Raw genomic sequence first — 19,779 nt, forward strand, 5'->3', positions numbered from 1 at the left:
ATCATCTCAGTTAACACCAGAAGTTTTCTTTCAGTTGTCCATATGCCAACACGTTAGAGAATTCCTATACTTCAAGCTAAGAATCTTATCACTGTACATATTTTACTTCTCCTAGTGTTGTTTTGCTTCTTTCCTTTACAGTGGCGCAGCTCAGAGATGACGATGATTGGCCTGGATATAAAAAATCCTGTTTTCATATTCAATTATGAGACAAAACTGGTAATGGTAAAACAAAAGTGCGTCTGTTGGAATTGATCTCTTTTTTAACAGATCTACAAGGAAAGAATGGTCTGCTATCACTACAACAAGACTTGCAAACATCGACTGAAACTTGGAACATTGTGCTACAATGCTGTACAGATGTTTAAGATGCTGGCTCCCTTGTTCAGGAAGGTTCTGCTATTCAGCAATGTCTCCAGAAATGATTCAAAAAAACAGTCATTTTCTACAAGGAACCGTTTCCTTTCAGGAGAGACAGGAACTGCAACTACTGAAAGAAATATTTAAATACTGAGATCGCAGAATCTAACAAGAAACAGCAATAAAAAGCATGGCCAAGCATTAACAAACACAGTCATTTCTCAAGGTTATGGCCATTCTGCATAATTTATGAAGCTTGCGGGAAGTTTTCGCCTTGATCCATTAAAATTTTTCTATAACATTTCTTCTGTAGTTGGAAAAAAAGTATTTGTAAAGTTGCAAAACCCCAAGTAAGAAATTTCTAGATGCATGACCTGTGATTCAATCCCATTTTGAGATTAGTTTCTTTTGAATATTTCATAAGTTACTAAAAGGATCTGAATACAATAAAACACATATCTAGCCCTCTGCATTCAGACAGTAAATAACCTATGATAGACAGTAACCTTTCAAACAGTAACCTCCCCCTGCAAGAAGATTTAATTAGATGCTTCTGCTAACCCGCTTGGATTATATCATTGACACATGCTTTTCTAAAGTACAAAGAAACGCAGCCTAAGAAAAATCATCATTTGTTACTATTCTGCTGAAGACTGACATATAGACACATGATTAAATGAATCTAAAGCAAGCCATTAAAATTTACTTTCTCGCTGTATGTTCATGTTAGGTCTTTAAAGTCATTTAAATTTCCTGAAGCCTATACTTTAAGTTTGGTTGATTTCTGTTGATGAGCTGATATCTGTACTGAGTAGTATATATGTATGTAATATATGTATGAAATATAGTATATAATATGACAAATTCTAACTTGAACTGAGCTCCAACATGATGAAAGTACAACCATGTGGCAGCTGCTTTACATTCTTCATGGCACCTGTCATGCCCCTGTAGCTCTCACAAGGTGTGACAAACATCTGATGGAACAACAGACTTTATGTGCAATGGTTAATATAATTTTTATGCCTCCGTGTTTGCTTTAGAGATAATGGACAATCGGATTAATGCAGTGAGTAAAGCACATCATATAAACACATTTTCAGTCCTTCACTGCTCTGTTTCAGCTCCATTACCACTCAGAATGTTGCTCATTGATGACTAATGGTTGCTACATGGGATATCGCATTTCCTTGTCTTCCTGGGAGCAGCTATATATTTAAACACAAATTTGTCATAGGTGGCGTCACTGGGACATGTTTATTCCTGTCAGTGGTGGTCAAAAATTCAGGGTTTTTTTTATTTTTGGAGCTCTGAAGTAGCCAGGACTCTAACTCTGCCCAACAGTGACAGAATACTAAGCTCCTAATCATAATCTTGACATTAAAATTATTGTGGAGGCATTAAAAGTTGTATTTAAAAGTATGTAGATATTTAATTATATTATTGAATAAAAATTGCTTAACCTTTTAAGTGTTTTTTTAAACCCAGATCAAGTTTCCATAGTAATGAAAACATCAAGGCCTATAGGTTTAAACCAAATTTGATTGTAACATTCTTGGGAATGCTGCAAGTTAATATTCAGATCTATATCACTATTATTTCTTGTATTTTGAAGATACTTCTTCACAATATTGGGAAAGGAACCAAAATGTCACTGATTGACAGATTTTTTTTCTTCTTTTGTGGACTTCTGTGTGGTTATTTTGTTAATACACCTTAACAAGTTTCTCATCTGAGCTACTGTATCCTTTAGAAGATGATATTTGTCAAGTCTCTGATTCCTTTTTTCTTCTCTAATTCCTTCTCCATACACATACTCCAGTGACCAAATATCTTCTTGCTTCTTCAAGTTAAAATTTCATCAAGGCTCTTCTGCTCCTATGCTGTCCACAGTACACTGTGAACATTTCAGACTTAATAATGTTCACACCAGAACACTAACATAAGCGAAGATAACAGAGTCGTCTGGTGCCAAGTCTGTTATTCTGATGGGTTGGGTAGCTTGATAATCTCTCCTATGTCATATGGCTCTGCTAAAGTACCTGGATTAAGGCTCTTTGGATTTAAATAGAAGCCTTGGAACGTTCTGTTCCAGGGCATAATTTCCTTTATTAGGTGATAACAGCTTCTTGCTGGTGACCTTCAAAGTCATAGCAGAAATGTTATCTTCTTTCAGATTCTTCTTTGGAAAGCAACGTCCCCGGGAAATGGAAGCCACGGGAAAATGCTGCAGTGGGTAAAAACTGGGTACTAATTTTTACGACATTTTAAGTTTTTGCTATTGCTTCCTTTTCTTGTCTACACACATAGAATTCTAAATATTCTGAATTAAAATTTAAAATGGTACATATATATTTAGAGTGTATTTAATGAGGGTAAAATAAGGGTTTCTGCAAGTCTTTTGAACTTCTGTGTCTATCAAACATTTTTGACAGAATTTAACAAGAAAACATCTCTGCTTGCTCATCGAGGTACAAAGAAAGCATGAAACATTCCGAAGAGTGCACTTTGGAAATACCTCTCATATGCAAATCCTACGTGCTCCCATAGCACAACAGTAAAGAAAGAGAAAGCATCACTTATTTTGCAAGACAGATCTAGACAGATAAATGACAGGATAAGTGACCACCTACCTTCAAAAAAATGTTCTCAGTCCTGGACAACCAATAGGATACCAAAAACTTACCTGAACAATAAACATGGCTATGTGGTGAAATTCGCCCCGGCCTCCCTGTTTCACTGGGACAGCCATGAAGAACTTAGTGCCATCCCTGGAGAAAATGGGTTCTTCATTCTGTAAGTGTGAGATTATGTTAGTTTCCCATGCTTTCCATCCCACTTCACAAATACTTAGAAGAAACCTTAGGTTTCTTGTCTGTTTGCTATCTGTAGTTGCCATGAAAACAAATGGAGAAATATCCTTAGATTTAAGGATAAAGATATATAAATATATAAATATTTCCACTAAGATTAAAAAATAAAACACATGGAAGTTAGAGCTAAATGTAGCTCCTGCAGGTAGTTATCATTATGCAATCTTGTCCTGAAGCATAAGTACGGTTCTTGCAAGACTGTTCCTCTTTGTGAAAAGGTCTGGTAGTCTCATCTCTAATGCAGTGGGATTTTCCAGGATACATTTCTTTACAGGCATGCAATTAATGATAGAAGTAAGTCCTACTTCTGATTAGGAGAAAAAATGTTCCCATGGCCTGGATGCAGAAAAACTTTAGTAAGTATTTAAGACTCATCAATTTTAATAAAATTGCACATAAAAATATGCACGTTTAAATGATATTCTAAATCATGGTTTTACCATAATTTGTTGGCTGATGTGACACCATTTCTCCATGGCTAACTTTACACTGAAGTACTAAAGGACAACTGCTTGCTATACAAGCACATACCTTTAAAATGATTTCACATTTTCACAGTGCAAAATGAAGCCTGAAATAGATTGTGTTTCATCCATTTATTGGATGACTTTTCAGAAGCTATGCAAATGAAATTATTTGCTGAAATATTTAGTTCAACATATTGTTCTGGGCATGAATTTAAAAATATTTTTCTTATTCCTTCTAATTATAACCCATATAACTTCTAATACTTGATCTCGATTGCATTTAATTTGGTGAGGTTACTTTTCAATGAGAAAAGAAAAAACAAACAAACAAAACATCAGTGGAGTATAGAGGAAATGCTCGGAGTAGGATTTGTTCGATCTATCTTCATCCATTTAAGAGTAAGGTAGGTAATCAGTTGGTCATCTAAGCACCTTCTTTACTGGATGAAGAGAGATCAAAAACTGAAGGAAACACTGCCTCCAAAACCCAGGCAGGTATCTCAAAGATCTGAACTGCTCTCCAGAAAGCTGCGTCTCCTTCCACCGATGACATTGTCACCTCGAGAGCTAAATGTCTTGTGCGATACTGAGACAGCAATTTCATTACCAAAGAAGATGCTATTTGAATGTTTACATAGTCACTTCTAAAATTCCCAGCTAAAACTAAAGATCCTAAACCACAGCCAGTTTTTAAAGGATTTTAATAGCTTTTTAAGTGTCATTTTTATTTAACTACATGATAGCAAAGAATTTATACACACAGAAACAGTGTTTATACCATACCTGTTTAGGAACCCAAAGATCTGATTGCATTTCATATTTCTGTAACAGAAGAAATAGAATTTATGGTCTCAAAACATTTTGTGGGTTTTTTTTCCTACCGTGCTACAGTTGTCACATTTCCTCTTTGGCTCTTACACTGAAACAAATGATAATTTAATTCCAAAGTAAGTTGCTTTATCCTGAGTTTTTGGTAGAACACCACAGGGGACCAAAGAATGCCTTTTTCAATCCATTTTGATTAGCTATCAAGATGCTTTATGCACGTGGCCTTGCTCATCCACCTACAAGGTCCTTCTCTGCATTTCATTTATTTTGGGATGAAATTTCCCTCCATCCCTCTCCTTCATATTATGTCCTGGATTACAGCTCCCTGGATACCTACTTCACATAAGTCTACTGACCTTGGAGCACATAAAGCTTTCCCTTCAGAAGGGACTGCTCACAGTGACTTGTGATTGACTTTCTTAAAGGAATAAAGGCACCAGGCAGCAATCCAGCCAACAGATTTCCATGTTCATAATCTAACACGTGGAACGAGGACTAACTCTCAGGTTATGAGTTAGGATAAACAACCTGCACTATTCAAGAGTATTGCACATAAGCAACAAGCTCAGAAATATCCCTAACACGCTAACACGATGGACTTCAGTAGCAGACACCAACGAGAGATTTTTGACTCGGAGGCCAACCTACATAATCATTTATACTTCAAAAGCCTTTATTGTTACTGATATTAGCATGTAACGTTATATATTTATATGTTTATACTTCCAGTTAGTTCTAGGAAGAAACTGTGACTCCAAAAGGGAAAATAGGCAGTTGCACAAGATACAAGACTGAAAATGGAGAGATGTAATTCAGGAGTTTAAGAAGTCAAAGCTTGGGTCAAAGGATGTCAAGAGGCTGCACTCAAGTAGAAAAATGTATTTCAGCTTGGTTTACTCTCAAAACTAAAATATCTCTGTTGCTTTTTTATTTTTTTTTCTAAAGTTACTTAATTTTGCTGCTGAATTTGTGAGAATTATCAGAATGTTACATGTTTTCCTTTAAAGTATGTAAGCTGTGAGAGCCAGAAAGATCTGAAATGAAACTCTGTAGGAGGAGAGAGCAGAGATCAGCAACATGAAAGTATCTGAAGGAAGACAAGCTTGCCACTGCACTAGCTATATCCATAGTACATGATGTTCAGCAACTGCAGTTTCCACTGATGATAATAAATGAACAAAGTAGAGTAATTCTGAAAATGTCACTCAAGGATGCTGATTGCATGAAATCATTTAACCAGATTTGGAATGATCTCACACCTATTTCTTCCCTGTCGACTAATTACATCCAGTTTGCAACTACAGCATCTGCAAACAGATTTCTGAAAATATTTTCTGCATATGAAAACAAAACGCAGGAAGAAACCTAGAAAAGAAAACTTAGAAAGAAATCTGACTTACTCTGCTGCAAGCTCCAGTTGTTGTTTCACAGACTGTAAGGATGGAGATATTCTGGTGTCTGTTTAACCATCTGACCACAGCCTTGGTGTTGCTTACCCATTTCACCATGGTGATGTAGTATTCCCTAAACAGACAATAAAAACACACTGTTTAGATCATTCCAGCTTCAGATTAGACATTCCAAAAAAATACAGTTCATCAAATACCGAATAAAAAAAAGTACAGAAAGACTTGTACTGTATGACAAGATCAGCACTATGGGATGAGGAAAATAATCCCAAATGCCCAATATCTGTTCCTGGAGGCACTGAGCAGGAAGGCTCAATCCCAGCGTGCTGTTCCCATTCCACTGGTATAACGGTACTCCATTAGCAACTTCTTCTCAGCCACTGGTAAGGCATAAAATGTTCCAACTGGGAAACGTTAGCTTATGAGGTATGTCTGTGAATACACATAAGCCATGCACTTGCCTGTCAACTTAAAAACCAACACTAAATTCTGACAGAAGCCAGTATTTTCTCATAACACCTTCAGAATATACACGCTTTTGTAAAAGAATTCAGCTCAGAAAAAAAGAACTGTAATGTCCCTTGTGATAAATATCAAGTATTTAACAATGAGACCTCTGCAGGAAAGAGTCCAGCTGAGCTACGCACAACAGCAGTGAGAACTTGTTTGGAAACTCAGCCCCACTTGAAAACAAGGGTCATCATTTGCATACAACTAGGTTTTCAGTCTAATACCAGGGAAGAGCTCATTATGTTTTGACAACACATATTTAATTATGCATTCAGAAGATATCTTACTAGATCAAAGATGCTGAGCAGTGCCAGCAGCAAAGCTGTGTGCTGGAGTCAGTATTCTCTCTGAAGCTGAGTGCGGGAGTCAGCAATTCCCTGCAGTCACCCTGCCTATAAGGTGCTCTATGGTAGCAACACAGCTGAACAACCCAACACACACAACTTGCTTTTAGCAAGTTAAATAAATATTAGTTAAATATTTTCACATGCAGATACTGGAATAACTGGACGTAGAAACTTCAGGCATATTCTGAGTCTATATTTTGTTTGTTTGTTTGAAATTGTTTCAAATCCTTATCAAGGAGAAAAACATACACCAAAAGAACACAAGATCTAACATAAGGCTTTGTGACAAAGCCAACAAAGCAAGGATCCAACAAACAAACCGGAGTGCAACACCAGATCTCAGGTAATTGGTTCCCCAGAGCAGAACTCAAGAAACAAGAACTGTGTGCCTTTCCCTTTGCATACAGGAGCCTGAAGACAGCCAAAAGGAAGTGTTCAAAACACATCTATAGGAACAGCCTCTCTCCACGTTCTTCAGAACCAAGACAGCATCCACTGTCCCCAGTGCCTGAATTATCCCAGAACCAAATTTTACAAAATAGAGCCTGAGCTGTTCCATTTGAAAACATCTGTAGGCAGGGATGGAAACAGGAGATTTCATCATTTAATCATTTGGAAAGCAGCTGATATAGTAATTAATTGTCCAAATCAAACCATAACGTCATCTCATCTACTCTAAGCCTTTTTTCCTTCCCAAATTCAAAGCAGTAACCTTTCTTTTTCACACTACAAAAGCAGACAGAAATCACTGAGAATAGAGAAGAGCTGAACACCTTATGTGTGTTGCGGAGGTGCTGCACACCAAGGTGTGAAATCCTGGGGCCTGATGCGGACAGAGGATATTCAGTGAGAGGCATGAGGAAAACAAATGCTTTTTCTGAGTATACGGCAATAATATTTTTCTTTTTAAAGACTTGTAACTTGGTGAAAGCTGGGTTCATTTCTCAGTGCTGATAAAAACATGTTAGATATCAAAAGTGCTTATCATCTTTTGCCAGACCCGAAGACCCAGTTTTTTGGTTTTTTTTTTTACTCTTCCTTTCTTATTGATTGCTTTTCATTTATTTTGATTATCTCAGTTGATAAGCACTCCTGGGGAGACAGCTGAGAAGTTTTCTAAAATATTTATTATTATTCAAGAATGTTCAGCATGCCTTGTTCCACTTGTTAGTGCTGAGAGATATATACACATTTTGCTAGCTGCTGTTGTAAGTTTCCAACAAAGTTGGCAGAGGCAATAAGCTGAACAAAGCAAAGGGATTTGCACTGCATTATGCTGGAAGCGCAGTTACAGTCCTCATTAAGTTTGAATATTACATACTTAGATTTAAAATAGCCTTGAGCTAACACGAGAAAAAAAAAGTTTTAACAATAAGAAACAGCAATGAAGAAAGGAATCTTACTTTTGTTGATAGTATTAATAGACTTGGATAATAAGGACAACTGGGCTTGCCTTAAGAAAGCCAAACTACTATGCCCTACTTGCTTGCTGGCAGGTAGTTGAGAAACAGAAAGTCAAACAGTACACGATGCTCTAAAATATTTGCTATATTCTTAAATTATTTTCATTGTATACTGAAAACTATACAAGTATTTACAGATGCTAATAAAAAATGCCATTCTCAAAAGCCCATGTGAAAAATTTAACACAAATGGTTTCACAGTCTGCAAAGTAGCGAAGCTAACTGTAGCTAGCATTTTGGCAAGCTGCTTGCTGTAGGTACACATTGATGAACTGTAGAACTTCCTCTGGGACTATTTGATCAGGAGGAGCTTTTCCAGCCCCCTTTCCATGGGTGCCAGCAGCCACCATCACAGTCAGGCCAAGTAGCCTCACTCCCCATATACTCACAGCCACAGACCCTGGCTACTATCACCTTGGCAGCCCAGCCATGGTGACGGTCATCTGTTGGGCCCTAGTCATGAGCCCCTGTGGGACAGCTGAGCCAGGCCTGGTTCTGCCCCATGTGCTGAACTTACATTTCTTCTCACTGAACAGGGAAGGGAATAATCCATCAGTATCTTGGCACTGAGCAGAAAAGCTTCAATAAAATAAACCCCATGAATATACTTTTATCCTGGAGGCTTTGACTGAATATATTAGAGCCATTTGATAAAAGGTGTGGTAATGAATAAATCCTTTGCATTAACCTTGTGAAATAGGTATTGCTCTTGCACAGTTACAGAAGAGAGGAGGGACAGAAGCTTGAAAGAAATGACTAGACAGCATGTCTAAGAACAGCTGAAAATGAAACCTTTCTTTCTTAATACAAAACTGCCCCCTGTATCTTTTCAACTTGAGTTAGAGTCAAATAAGATTTCTATCCCATTGCAAAGCTCAGACAAACTGGCTGCAGGAGGTACAGAAACCTTTTGAAAACCAAAAGCTGATTTCAACTGTAATTGTCTAATTGGAATAACCCAAAGGGAAGAGATGGAAATTTTCTTGCCCTTAAGAAAAAGTTTCAAGTGATCTCCAGTGAGTACAGGTAATCAGGAGCTCACCTTAAGAAGGTAACTTTATCAGGAGGGTTACCAATTGCAGCCAGTCCTGAAGTCAAAAGGGCCATTAAATCAGCTTAGTGGTCCCAAAGCATGGTTTCTTCTGATGACCTTCCTATCAAGCACAGGCACAGCACTTAGTCTGTGTGACCTGATGGCATCGCTTCTCCACCTGCCACCTCCCTGCATCTGTCAGCTGTGGGGAGAAACTAACATTCCCATAACCTAATACATTTGACAAGTTCAAGATATTCATCTCTAAATGACAGAACAGCCTGATACCACGTTCTATGCATTACTAGTACACCTCTGCCTTCTGTAATTTCATTTCAGAAACAGAAACCAAGAAGTTAGCTCACAGCAAAAAAGGCTGCAAATGAATGCCACAGCAAGCTCAGAACCAGGGCATCAGTTGGACCTCTTGACTCCATCTTAGTATTCCTAATTTCACATATTTCATGAGAAATGAAACTTCTCAGAACATTAGAAATGAGCAAATTCCAGATCCTGAGTTTTCTAAGAGGAGCAAATCCTATGTATTTGACCTCATTGTCTTTATGTCCAGCTGTGAGAACAAGATCAAGCGAGTTCCAACCAAATACAGGAGTTGTGCTGAAGTAAAAATGGCAACCACTGGCCTGAGAGACAATCACGTTAAATCAAACACAAGTTTCACCAAACAGTGAAATTACATACCTTGATTTAAAGCTGTCAGGTGGCATCAGTTCCAGTGTATGTGCTGGTCCATACAGATTAACTACAGACAGCTTTACCGTTGGGTTTGTTTGACCTGCCTTTGAAAAAAAAGGAAAACAAATACAGGAGCTTTAGAGGCACTGAATGAATCAGTGGCAGCTAAAATAGACTTGCTCATTAGCATAATAAAGTATGTTTACAATAACGAGAAAGCTCTTTAATTTTAAAAGTGAATTTCACAGCCATACAAATTACACAGATGAAGATACTAAGTATTAATTGCATAATCCTCTTGTTGTCCTTCACTGATGGCAGCTCTCTGGTGCACGGCAAGGGGACAGAAGGGGAAGTTGGAAGTGCATTGGTCAGTTCCTAAAAGAGCAGCCAGACCCAGCCTCCAGTAGTCTTTTCCAGCCCCTAGCATTTTTCCAAAAAGCTACATAACCTCCATCTGACACAGCATTCCTCTTTCCTGTCTGAAAACAAATATGACCTTTCAAAGGCATTCTTAGCATGGAAGCAGCTTACTCAAACGCAAAACTGTGGAAGAAAACCACAGATCAAGTTCTTTGGACACAACAGATATCTCCTATAATTTGATCTTCAAAGACCAAAGTCTATATATACAACATGTACACACAAGTGCTTGTTTCAAATCTCACAAATACATGTGGATTTCATTTTATTTTTTAATCACAATTATTATTTCTCAAATGGTTTCATTCTAGATAAAGATCCAACCTTTTTTTTCATCTCTGATTCTATACCACAATATTCATTACAAATTAAGGACATTTAATGGGTAGCTAGATTGACATTAAATAGACACATTAAATAAAGATAACGTCACTTCATTAAAGAGATTACTGAAATAGTATTGTGTATCACTTTTATGCTGAACTGCTAATCAAACATAATTCCCATTTCTTCTTTACAAAGCTCATTTTTAAAAATATTTATTACATTTTTTTCTTTTCTCTGTCACTTAAGGTCTTTTGTCAATGACAGCATGTGAACTGCTTCTGAAAATGTTATTACTTTATTATTTCAGAGTATTATTTCATAGCACACATTATATTTATATCATACATACCACTGTTTCATAGTACCTGTTGCAATCTATTTCTCCATCCATTAAGAACAAAGACTTACCTGCAAAAATTGGTAGCAAGAATAGGATAAGAGCAATATTATTGTAAGTCCTCAATGAACTTCCCTTGAAATGTCAAAGGAATACCACACACACAGACTTATGTCTCACAGAAGAAGGAAACTCGGGCACTTTAAAATTGTATGCAAGATAAAGAAAACCTATTAAGTTGGAACATAATATCAGCATTGGAACGTAATAGAAAAATGACTAAGGAGGCATTTGATGAGGAAGCTCCAAGAAACTGAGGAGTAATTTCAGACATTATCCCTCTCTGAACTGTTCTGTTATTTTCCAACAGGAACCTAAAAATCTTTCTGTACACGTTCTCAAACTCAGTGATGGTGTGTGTGTATGTATAAATATATACGTATATATATATATATATCATATGTATATAATATAAATAATACAACATAAATAAAATATTATATTATATATAGATACATATACATATTTTAATTTATTATTATTTTATTTACTGTGACAATATCCTTTTTCTTGTGCAGTCCTACAAACATTTTACTTTTCTCTCAGAAGTGGTGCCTTGACTTTAGCATGCCATATACTAATGATGAAATTGCTATGAATCATTCTGTCTTCTGCTTCCTCACCTGGTAATTTCCTTCTAGCAAGAAGTGTTACAGTGTACTAGAAAACAACACTTCATTAATATTTCCTGAAAAGCAACATGAACCAAGTCAGCCTCTATTACTCTCCAGAAACACTCCTTTCATACAGTTGAATACCATCACTGGCCAGGAAATAGGAGGGTGTGGACTACACTTGTACTTAGCTTACCTTAGGGTATGGATACTGCTTTCCTTTTGGATATAAACCTCCAGTAAACCGGGGAATAACCATGTTGGGCACCAGGGAGTCATTTATGGTCAGGAATGCCAGTCTTTCACCATCTGGAGACCACCAGTGGGCAATGTGAGAATGGAGAAGTTCCTCTGTAAAAACAGATCTCCTTAGCATCATAACAGTAAGTACTTCAAACTTCCCAGCTCATCCAGTTGCCGCTGATTTATTCTTTCTGTGGCTACTTGATGTGTGTTGTAATTCCCCTAATTTCACATTATACTGACTATGTTTGGATAACAAGGCATAGGATCAAACTTGCCCCATCTTCCTTGAATGAATACTTTCTTTGACATCAATACATTATTGTAAATGTGAAGGATAAATGTAATTGTCATATGTTTCGTTCTGTTGCATTTCATCATACACATTTAATTAATTTTAAAATGTTTTGGACAAATTTAATTGAGAGTTCTTTTAGGACTGACAATCTGCTTTCTTCTTTAATATGAAATTTTATTATACCCAATTTCTCTGACCTGTGGTAGGTGAGAGCATGCAGATCCTCACATGGTTACACTTATGTAATGATTTTTGGAGTGCAATATTTGGGAGCTTTTAGCGTTACTTCAGTTTTGCTTTTTTGCAATCTAACTTTTCAAAAATAATTTTTAAAACCTGTTTTAAATCCTAATTTTATTTGATTTTAATCCAAATTTTATTTGATTGCCAAATGAAACTCGTTTTCTAACTGTAATGTAGCGTTTTCTTGTATTTATTGTCATTGCACTTCATAGTAGGAATTAAGAACAGAAGCACTCATAGAAGCAGCACACACAACAGGAATACCAATAAAGCAGCTTGCGACCAATTCCTCATTCACCCTGTACAGGTCATTTGTCTTCCAACTGTGAAAAGACTTGGATGTTTTTTGTTATGTATCTGATAACTTTTTTTTTTATTATTCAAATTTGAAGAACGTGGCTGGAAAACTAATTGAGAATAAGATAACCAGGATAGAGGCCTGACAGCTTACATAATTTAGGAGTCTACCTACAAAAAACACTTAACTTGTCAAAGGACACTCTCCAAGACACAAATCAGATTCTGAAAGGTTTGAAGTGGCTGAATGAGTTGAAGTCGCTAGGGAAGGAGTAACAAAGCTGGGACCTGTCTTCAAAGCTGTATATTCTGGGTCACACTTTTGCACCCAGACTGCATAACTAAAGCCTTTTACACAGGTGACCAGCAGGCAATGAATGGGGTATATCAGATAACAAAAATTATAATTGTGCTTGCTTTAATTATTTTGTTTTGAATAAAACAAATTTAATTAAAATCATTTAATAATTGTGTTTGTATTCAAACTAGGTTATTCACATAAAGTTATTTTTGAATGTGTCTGTATGAAAGATGGGCACACAGAGAGAAGAAGCAGAGGCATAACCTCAGATGAGCATCATTGTCACTATTGAGTTAGCTGCTGTTCTTTCCAAGTTCACCTATTTTCTTCCTCTGTTCATCATGAAATGTCTACAGCTAAAAGGAAAAGTCATTTGTTTTACCAACAGCTTCACTTAAATTTAAAACAAAGGAAGTTACAGAAAAACTACATCAATCTGCTTTAGATACTGCTTGAGATATACTGGTAAACTGAAAAAGAAAGTATTGACGTATTGGCACGTGTCAAGGAAAAGATTAGTTTTGCATTTTATTAGTTCTCAAGTGTAGATCTTGCTAACACAGAAGTTCAAACTACATAAAATTCAATATTCACACACTAAAATATGCCTTAAGCTTCTACCTGTATAATTCTCAGCCAGGATCTACTCCATACCTTCCAGACAGTTCCGATAAAAGGCTTGGCAAATACCAGGACAAATTGGTCGCATCAGGTAATCTTCTGTGATCTCTTCCAGCCTGATTCATTTTTCAGTATCCTTATAATCTGTTGCAGACTACAAGGATTTATTTTTTTTTAAGAATCTCATGCTGCGTTTTGTTCTGCAGACTAGAGCTGTATAATGATCCTTCAGTATATGGCATTCATGGAAGCTCCATGCTGCACCCAAAGGAGGACAGAAAACACAGGCTGATCCCTCCAGGGCTGGTGCCACCAAATGCATACAGAATGGACTCAAAGCTGCCCTGTTGCATCCATAAATATGACAAAATGTTCACACAAGCATCAAACCAAATCCTTTCTTTCCTTAACCATGTGCAAATCCAGGATAGCTCCAAAGAAACAAATGGAGCTCTTCTAAATAAACAAAATATACAGGGTGTTTAGTTTTATTTGAATAGCTCTATTTGAAATGCCAGCCCCAGTGAAGTAGGTAGTGAAAACCCCTTTGTTTTTAGGATTTCACTACTAAGTATATTTTTAACATACCATCTAATATTCATAGTTCAACTGATAGTTTGGTTGAAAATAAATTCCTCTTTCCCATGAAGCATTATTATATGCAAAACACTACTGAATACAAAGTATGAATAGATGCAAAGGCAATCTTGCAAAGAAATGAGAAGTCAAAAAAATGAAAGCAACCTGAGAGTATTTTCTGAAACAGATTTTTACTGTTGGTTCTGTACAAGAACCTCTCATCTGCTTTAATAAGTATAAATATCTGTCCGGCTTACCTTCATATAACCAGTCTGCAATTCCATTAAATATAATTCCTTCTTTTCCTGAAGATGTCAGGCGCAATGAGCTGCTCTTTACATCAGGCTGGTAGTAGATGTTATTTTCAAAAATATAAATCTGGATGAGACAAGAGGGAAGGAAAGAAATAATAATATTTTCTTAGATATAAATGAATGCTCAGCAAGCAATACGCAATTTTCTCAGGCTCAGAACAGTCAAGCGAATAATTCATCATAAGTTTCCTTTGACATTGGCTACATATTTCCTTTTATTATCAATTTGGACAAAGTAAGCAGACTTTTAATACTTTTGCTAGGCCAAATTTTTCTTTTGAAATAGTTTTTGCAATTGGAATGTTGTCATTCACTTCAAGAAACATTACTGCATTCCTCAGAATGGTAGAGGCCAGTTTTACAATAGTCAAATAGATAAAACAATTCCACTTGCATTCTATTTTATCTAATAAAATCTTCGGGCTTTCTAGCCAGGAAATTAGACACAGTTCTGCAAGCACATACAGCACAGTACATACAACATAAATGTAACCTGTAGCTTTATATCACTGTGGAAACTTACTGGGAGTGCAAAACTGAATCACACAGTGCTATATCTCCACCTTTCTCCCATCTACTGGGAGCCGTTTGAGCACTTCACTGCAACACGTTTTGGGTATGCACAAATTTCTTCACTGGAGACATTTTCCCCAGATAAGGTTAATAACAAATAAACATCTGATTTGGGTTGTTTTTTGTTCGGCTTTCCTGTGAAATTACAACTGTCACATATGTCTTTGCACAGCTTAACAATGGAATCAATCTAATACCAATATTACACTAAGAAAATGCAACTAGTAGCACAAGAGAAGTAATATACTGTACAAAATGTGCATAACAGGATTTAATCATTGTATGCTGATATATGGAGTCGCAGGAGCAGCTAATATGAAGTAAATATGGTTCCACCAAAGAGCATTTTAAAAGCTTAGTCATTTATTATTCTCTCATACTTCTATGACAAATGACATATGGGAAAATACTAACCAGAGAGCTAAGTAGTATTATTGCTGTTACTGCTGTTCTCTCCTCCTCTAAATCACTAACTGAAATAGATTTCCCTCTGAGACCCCAAACTAATGGCATTTCTCGATATCTAATAGTAGCCACTTGATGATTCCTCTGCATAAAGCAATAAAGCTCAGATTTTTCATCCCATGAGCAAGGCAATGATTTTCACCATTCCTGTGAATCGAGGGTGACCCAAACAAAAAATTTTCACTTATTAATCTAAATCCACTCAGATTTGGGAGCAAGTAAAACTAAAAGGTTTTTTCTTAGTACTTTTTCTTAACACCACCTCCAACCAAGACAGTGGTGATACCTTGGCACAGTTATGGCTGCCCCATTCCCTGGAGGTGCTTGAGTGCAGGTTGGATGGGGCCCTGGGCAGCCTGATCTGGTGTCTGATTTAGTGGCTGGCAACCCTGCCCACAGCAAGGGGGTTAGAAACAGATGATCTTGGAGGTCCCTTCCAACCCAAGGCATTCTATGATTCTGTATGCTTGAATTTAATTACTATATCATAAGTGTTAAAATGTTCATACTAGCTACTGAATCTTCCAACACTACTAAAAGGAGGAGTTGTTAACTGTGTATCAACCAGGTACTCTCAGGAATACCTCAGTGGCTTTTTACCCAAAATGCTTTCAACAGCTTTTTGGGCTGATGATAAGAAAACAAATCGAAAAAGGCACGAAGTAGAACCGGGCTATGCTATCTTAGAAATTATTATTATTATTATTATTATACTTTTTTTTTTTTTTTTTTAGCCTTTTCACCAACTACTCCCCAAGTATTTCTAAACTATTTCAAATTATTTTTATCTAGGACCTTTGGCTAATAATGCCAAATGCCTCTAAAAGGGTGTAAACATCAAAATCTAACTTACCAGTTAGGCAACAGCAGAAGTGTACCCAGAGCTACAAGGTAGGTAGCAATTGGAGGTACAATTGCTTACTCTGTGCAAGGGCAGTAATGGAGCAAGGCTTTAAGCTCTGTAAGGGGAAGCAGCTCCTCTAACAACAGCTGCCAAAAAACTGGCAGGAGAGTCACTCCTGGGTAACATACATATATATAAATGCTTATAAATGTATTTTAAAATGTATGTAAAAATAGGTATAATGTAATGTCACTGATGTCCCCAATATGAATAGGACCATTTTTGGGTCTAGAAGAAACTCATCCATGACACACTGAAGGTATTTTTTACCAACTTATAACAAACAAACTAACAAACAAACAAACAAAACCAAACCACTGAAAAGCAGCAACAGTATCTGTCATAGAATTGCCATTACAAATAAAAGACCTGGCTTGGCGTCTTCTCTACCACTGTTTAGTATCCTCAAAAGCCCTGACAGATGCATGCTTTTTCTAATAGAGCTAAAGACTGTGTTACTCTTAGTCATGGTCTAATGTTTGTTCTCTTCTGTCCAAACAGATGCTTTCTTGCCATCTATGATTTCACCTGGTATACCCCTGGGACTCACAGACTTCAACTGAGATTGCCAGATCATTATTATACCTACTGTTACAGAAGATAAGTACCCCTTTCTGCCCTTTTCCCTTGACTAAATCTCACTGTGGTAAGAAAACACTCTCTTGAAGTGATACATAAGAACCGGACATACAGAAACAAAGTGGAACAGTTATTTCTTATATCCAGTTAGAAGATCCATGATGGCAATCCAAACATCCTGGCCCATAACGAAGCTCCCTTATAGCCAAGAGCCACGGGGCATGTACTGCACAGAAACCTTTCAAAGTCTTTATTTTATTGCAAGAAAGAAATGCCTCTTTAATTTTCTGTGATGAAGTGGTTTTATGACGTCGTTTAGCTCATTTCTTCCTACAGTTTGAGACTTTTATAATTCCAATCATCAATGTAAAAAGTCCTATACTAACACAAGGAACTTTTTTACTGTAAGAATGGTGGAGTATTAGAACAGGCTGCCCAGACAGGTTGTGTAATCTCTTCTGGAGATATTCAAGACCCTCCTGAATGCTTTCCTGTGCAATCTACTGTAGGGAACCTGCTTTAGCAGGGGGTTGGATCAGATGAACTCCAGAGGTCTCTTACATGCACTACAATTCTGTGAAACTGCCAAATTAAGTGCTGGTGCAGGAACAACTCAAATGACTCATGATATAGTATACTGCAGGCATGGTAAGAATGATAGATATACCACCATCCTGCTTGTGATGATGCTCTGCACATGTTCATATATGTTGGAGGAAGATAGGTGTTGATTTACCATTCCACATATGTGAAACTGAGAGCCAGTGTATACCAAAGTCACCTGGGAAAAGAATTTGAATTGCAGGAATGCTTTGCACACATTGGAAAAGTAGCAAGGTAAAAGGTTAGTGATCTGTTTCAAAATCATCAGACACACAGCAAAGAAGGCAGGAAGCAAATATTAATTAATAACAAAATGATTATAATTACATGCAATAATAACTATATTCATTCTTAAAGGTACCAATTTTCTAAAGATTATGATTGATTGAGGCAGGAATTTTCACAGGGGGAGCTTTGAGTCCTTTTGATTACGTTGCAATTAAAGAACAAAGGAAGCAGCTGTTGATCACTATGAAACATAGGGACCTCAAAATATGTACAGCCCAATGTCACATGTAGTATTTTTTTTTCCTTTTGTCAGTTGCAATATGTTAACTTTATTTTGGCAGTAACCAAGCTGCCATGCATGACATGAAGAACAGAACACTGAAGCACAACTTCTCTGCTATCAAGATTAATGCCACTGCATCGCAGTAATGTGTTAGCACTACCATTTTTGAGCAACAGCAAACAATCCACAAGGCTATTATATTTAATTACAATTTAGAACACTTATAAATCTAATGTAAACAATAACAGGCACACACTCATAATGTAGCTACAAGATCAGTTATCACTAACATGGAATATGCCAGGGCTGAACTCACAGGATATTAGAAATTCCATGATAACTCTGATGTTTACATCCCTGCTTTCCAATAAAATTGAGGAAGCTCTGCCTTTTCTTTTTTTGACACATATTAATTAAGATACCTTTCCAATGATACCAGAATATGACATTCACTAAAATCCATCCAATTTTGTAGTATAAGACTTCGGTAGTTTTTTCTTGCTGTTGTTCTTTGGTTGGTTTTGATAGCAAATACAAATTGAATAAATGAATACATTACATGATCCACAGCTACAGGTTTGCCTGCAATGCTTTTGGGTGGATTTGTTTGTGAAAATACAATCCACAATAAATCCTGCTACCTCATTTTCCCCAGTCCTGATTTAGCAAAAGAATACAATCAGATTTTGATCCCTCTTCTCCTTGATTGTCTATTTAGACTTCTGTTTCTGCATTATCAAAAGCTACGCAATTTTCACACAAGAAGGACAGCAGTCCTATTTTATGAGTCAGTGCACCTGCAGTTAATATTAGCTAATAGAATTAAGTGTGAATATTCAGCTATGCTTTTTTACACATATACATATTGAACAACAGGATAGTCTAGATGAGAGGGAAGCACTTCTGCTTTCTTCTCTCCCTGCAGGCTGCTATGAAGACAAATCCCAGTGATTGGTCCTGTCAAACATTGGCATCTATGCTTATTCATACTCCTCTTTGAGTGACTGTGTCTAAATATATATAAACAAATAACTATGTGAAAAAATAATTGGCTTTCTAGCATGATGATATGACAGATTTCCAACATATTTGCTTACAAAACAGTTACAGATATGAAAGTGGATACAAAAGTTCATTTACATGTGTGCATGCTTTAGATACTGACTTGCATATTAGTTGCTTTCTACAGTTGTGCAGAATAAGAATCAGGAAAAGAGGAGACATCTTTTACTGTAAGAATCAGGGAGAGGGAAGTACAAATGTCTTTTTTCTCCCCTCTCAAATTACTCACTATAAAAATGTTAGGCCTTTTACTGTTCCACATGAAAAACAGTAGTAGAGGAATAATGCCCCTATAAAACATGATTTTCTCATTATTCCTTCACATCTTTCAGATGGAAACAACTAGCTATTCTCACAAAGGGCTAGCAATATCTAACCTTTACCACTTCAAATTTTTAAGTTACCTTTGATACCAGAACACATTCATTGCATGTCACTA

At 36.6% G+C, this 19,779-nt stretch overlaps 1 protein-coding gene across 6 annotated transcripts in view; it reads right to left on the minus strand.

Annotated features, from left to right (window-relative positions):
- The window catches only part of DPP10 (dipeptidyl peptidase like 10), a 362,759-nt gene that overhangs the window by 37,780 nt on the left and 305,200 nt on the right, over nucleotides 1–19,779 (minus strand). For all 6 annotated transcript variants that reach the window (XR_006939924.1, XR_005861359.2, XR_005861360.2 and 3 more), the window contains exons 8-13: nucleotides 14,587–14,707; nucleotides 11,944–12,098; nucleotides 9,993–10,090; nucleotides 5,929–6,052; nucleotides 4,484–4,522; nucleotides 3,047–3,154 (exon numbers count right to left, since the gene is read on the minus strand). Coding sequence is in view for 3 of the 6 variants with exons in the window: in XM_422126.8 (XP_422126.5) it covers nucleotides 3,047–3,154; nucleotides 4,484–4,522; nucleotides 5,929–6,052; nucleotides 9,993–10,090; nucleotides 11,944–12,098; nucleotides 14,587–14,707 (645 nt within the window). In the remaining 3 variants the exon portion in view is untranslated. The remainder of the gene's footprint in view (nucleotides 1–3,046; nucleotides 3,155–4,483; nucleotides 4,523–5,928; nucleotides 6,053–9,992; nucleotides 10,091–11,943; nucleotides 12,099–14,586; nucleotides 14,708–19,779) is intronic.

This window comes from Gallus gallus, chromosome 7, assembly GCF_016699485.2.
Source record: "Gallus gallus isolate bGalGal1 chromosome 7, bGalGal1.mat.broiler.GRCg7b, whole genome shotgun sequence".
Taxonomy (NCBI): domain Eukaryota; kingdom Metazoa; phylum Chordata; class Aves; order Galliformes; family Phasianidae; genus Gallus; species Gallus gallus.